Here is a 4,088-nt window from a genome sequence, read left to right on the forward strand (position 1 = left end):
ACAGTTGTCGTGTAGCGCTATAAAAAAAAGCATGGCAAAAAACATGTTCGGGTAAAAGAGAGAGTTGCCATGTGCTCACAATCACGCTAGGGCAGTTGCCATTTAAAAAAGAAAGAGTTGCCATATGCTTACGTGCACGCTAAGGCAGTTTGCCATGTACCATGCCAAACATATGGCAACTGACATGTTTGGGTAAAAAAAAAGAGTTGCCATCTGCTTGCAATCACACTAGGGCAGTTGCCATGTACACTGCAAAACGCATGGCAACTGGCAGCTTGGGTGTGGGAGAGGAGGCGGGCGTGTGGGCGAGATGGCAAACTGCCCACACACCAGCCCTTGTACGTGACTGAAATTGATGTGTGGGCGAACTGCTAAACGCCCACACACCGGCCCCTCCGTGTGGTAAAACGAATATGTGGGCGACCTCTTTCACACACCACACACGCGAGTTGTCCTACGTGGCATACAAAATCAGCTAATTCGTGCCAAGATTCGTGCAGAAGTTACTGGACGGTGATGGAGGCGTGTGGGTGAGTTGGCTTAACATTTTCGTTGATTTATTTAGGGGTCTGACACATGCCATGTTTGAAAGGGTGACACTCGTTTATTATGGAAGGACATTTGGAATGGGGATATTATTACGAGAGCTTTTCCTGAACTTCACTCATTTCCTTATGAAGATAACATGTCCATTACCCCGCAAAAAAGAAAGAAAGATAACATGTCCATTATGCAGGCTAAACGCTCCATTGTGGTTACAACATGTTCCAATTGCCTCTATCTGTTGAGGCCCACCAGCGATTCCATCGGATGTCTATACTTCTGGATAACGCGAGCTCACATACTGAACATGACAAATGGAAATTCTTATGGGGCCAGGAATCTTTTAGTACCAAGAAGATATATACTGCACCGATGGGAATTAATACTACTCCACCTGCCCCTTTTAAATGGATCTGGAAATCTTGTTATCTTCCTAAACACATGTTTTTCAGCCGACTGATTTTTTTTATTCGACGCTCTTTTTTTTTTTGAGAACTCTCGTCCAACTTTATTCATTCAAAAACAAGCGACATAGGTACAAAGTTTGGGTCATGAGGGGTGCCCAACCACACATGTCTACCTAGTCTTAGAGTACATGCAAACTTGGCGAGATTATGAGCCTCATAATTATGATTCCTACGCTCATGAATAAAAGAGTATGAATTAAAACTATTACAACGAAGCATTATTTCATGTATATAAGATCAGCGTTGGGGCCTCTTGTCCCTCTGGTGAGCGCTCATGCTGTGCTGGCCGGGCTGGCAGGCCCGAGCACGACGCGGCCCGTGCCGTACTGGCCCGACCCGGCCCAAGTCTCAATATTACCCACCACCCTCCGAATCAGATCATCATCATCAGTCTCGAACTCTGCCGTAGTGTAGCACACCACACTCCCGCGGTCCCACCAGCTCGACTCAAGTCGGCGGATCCGTCCGCCGCCTGCGCTCCCACGCCATTCTCTGCCGACGAGAGCTCCGCCGCAGATTTGCTCCCCCGGATCTGCTGTCGAGATGGTACTTTTCTTCCTGCCCCAACTCTCTCCGACCACCCCGCGCGTTCTTGGATAAGCGTAAGCACGCCGCGTCTCTTCAGCTTTAGCAGAGCATCCGGTGCGCGTCGTTTTTCTTTTGGCGAGATTAGTGGATTAGTGTAGCACAGCTATGGTGATCTACTAATGCGGTATGGTCGTCCAGTAGAAATGTAGAACACGACTGGCTTGTACTCCCTCCGTCCCAATAATGTAAGACGTTTTTTTTGACTGTTAAAAAAACGTCTTACATTATGGGGCGGAGGGAGTAGGTCCCATCTGTAATTGAATTTGCTATGTGGACGGCAGCTGGTCAATATTCACCAAGCATGCAATCTGTGAGGAAGATTTGGTGAAGTTTTCTCCGGTTTGCCTGGAGGAATATGATTTCCGTCTCGCTCGGGTAGTTTCAGCTTAAAATGTCAGATTGTAGCATAGAAATGACAGGTAATTTCACATATTTGCTTTGTTTAGAGCTGTAAGTTAAAAGGTAGAGGAGAGTTCCTGAAGGCACAACATATTTATCATGTAATTTGCTTCCCAAATGATGGCTATTAATGGCAGTGTTATGGTATTTTTAGGATAGAGAAGCCAAGAAAGAAGGTTTTAGGAAGTATCTTGAATCCAGCGGCGTGCTCGATACTCTCACGAAAGGTTTGGCGTTATGTGAAGTACGTATATCTTTGTAAATTGCGGTCACGCGCTGGCTAATTATGTCTACTTCTTATGATGTTGCAGCTCTTGTTGCGCTGTATGAGGAGAACGACAAGCCATCATCTGCAGTCGAGTGAGTTGGTTTGGATTTTGGCATGTTTATTCTCTTGACCGATATAGTAAAGGAGTGATTCTTGCAATTGAAGCCTGGTTGGGTAGCTCTTAGTTTGCTTAAAATGACATCAAAACAATGTGTGTGGGTCGATATTCATGCTAGGACTAAGCGTGCTCATATATCTCAGGTTTGTTCAGCAGAAATTGGGTGGTCCATCGATTTCCGACTATGAAAAGCTCAAAGCCGAGAAGTTGGATTTGCAACTGAAGTATAATGAGCTTTTGGAGATTCACAAGGAAACAAGTAGACAGGTAAACATGCTATCATGTTTGCAAAATACTCCTAATGCCATCAAGGAGTACAGATTATGCAATGCCACTTTAACTATTTACATGGGATTCTCAGTTTCTAGTGCATATTTGGATATTATACAGTTGTGAAATAGCTATGTAACTATTCCATATAACTAACATCAGGACAGCTGAATGTTGGGCTGGGCTGTGTGCGCTGTGGTGTGCTCGCACCTCACGTTGCCATGGGAATATCAGTACAAGCTGCTTTACTTGTTAAGTAGTTATTCACAGAGCTACAGAAAAATAAGTTCTGCTAGATTAAATAGTTCTTTTAGATCATCTAGATGGAAATAGTTGCCTTACCATTTCCAGTCGAAGCAAAGTTTACATTTGAAGAATGAACTGCACGAGATGGTCTTGTTAAAAATTGGACACATTTCTCTTTGCAGTTGGAGGAACTTAAGAATTTGAAGATCGACGCACCTTGGAACTAATGGAAGCAACAAGTGTTGACATAGTAGCTTGTTACCAAGCAAATATATATGCCTCTTCAGTTTGGATCACCAAGTCATGTAAAAAAGAAACATTTCTTTGCTAAACTTTGCCAACCATGTGATGTAATGCATTATACAATCATTACTGAAGAGTCGAATCAACTCTCCGCGGACTTTTGAGGCTCGCTGCTTTGCTCGGACAAACATCAAGCCCATTGGACCCAGGAAATAAATCAGTCGACATACTGCTGCTGCACTACTTCCCAACAACCTTATATCAGAACTCACCTTTTTTTTTCGAAAAGGGGTGACTCATCGGCCTCTGCATCAAAACGATGCATACGGCCACCTTTATAAATAAATAAAGAGGTTCAACAAGGTCTTACAGTCTGAAAACAAATTAACGGCAAGCTCACAAAGAGCCACAATGCCAAAAACAAAAGGCCAAGAAGCCACAACCGGCTGGCATAACAAAGATAGGTAAACTAATCGCCTATCCTATTACATGACCGCCATCCAAACCGGTTGAAGATATCTCGTGCTACCATCTCCTACCGGATAGATCCAATAACCAAACGCTCACTGGCCTCTGTCGGAGTGAGTAACGACCACATACGGATCAACATAGTGTCACGGAATAAAACCTGCAAAAAATAAATATTTGTTGTTCTGCTAAAAGCCAAATCATTTCCGCAATTCCAAATTGCCCATAACAAAGCACATACTCCTACGCGAATGTGTCTAGTTGTTTCGGACTCTATCCCAACAAGCCACGTTCCAAATAACGTACTGACCGAATTCGGATGAGTAATGTTAAAGGCAATGTGTACCGTATGCCACAAAACTCTCGCCAACGGGCAATCAAAGAATAGGTGTTTGATAGTTTTGTCCCGATCACAAAAACTACACCTAGTAGATCCTGTCCAGTTGCGCTTTACCAAGTTATCCTTTGTTAATATGAC

The 4,088-nt window shown here is 43.8% G+C and overlaps 1 protein-coding gene across 1 annotated transcript; it reads left to right on the plus strand.

The window, feature by feature from the left end:
* Nucleotides 1–1,379: 1,379 nt before the first annotated feature.
* On the plus strand, nt 1,380–3,311 carry LOC123042378 (c-Myc-binding protein homolog). The gene is made up of 5 exons (XM_044464848.1): nt 1,380–1,556; nt 2,152–2,224; nt 2,309–2,357; nt 2,527–2,650; nt 3,082–3,311. Exons 1-5 carry the CDS (start codon nt 1,554–1,556, stop codon nt 3,124–3,126), a joined length of 294 nt encoding a protein of 97 aa, XP_044320783.1. The 5' UTR covers nt 1,380–1,553; the 3' UTR covers nt 3,127–3,311.
* The last annotated feature ends 777 nt before the right edge of the window (nt 3,312–4,088 follow it).

Source organism: Triticum aestivum, chromosome 2B, assembly GCF_018294505.1.
Source record: "Triticum aestivum cultivar Chinese Spring chromosome 2B, IWGSC CS RefSeq v2.1, whole genome shotgun sequence".
In the NCBI taxonomy this organism is placed as follows: domain Eukaryota; kingdom Viridiplantae; phylum Streptophyta; class Magnoliopsida; order Poales; family Poaceae; genus Triticum; species Triticum aestivum.

What these genes read in the sequence shown, in the direction of transcription:
- LOC123042378 (XM_044464848.1), top strand. An exon ending in AAGCCATCATCTGCAGTCGA is followed by an intron (nt 2,358 to 2,526) that starts GTGAGTTGGTTT and finishes CATATATCTCAG; the next exon opens with GTTTGTTCAGCAGAAATTGG. An exon ending in ACAAGGAAACAAGTAGACAG is followed by an intron (nt 2,651 to 3,081) that starts GTAAACATGCTA and finishes TTCTCTTTGCAG; the next exon opens with TTGGAGGAACTTAAGAATTT.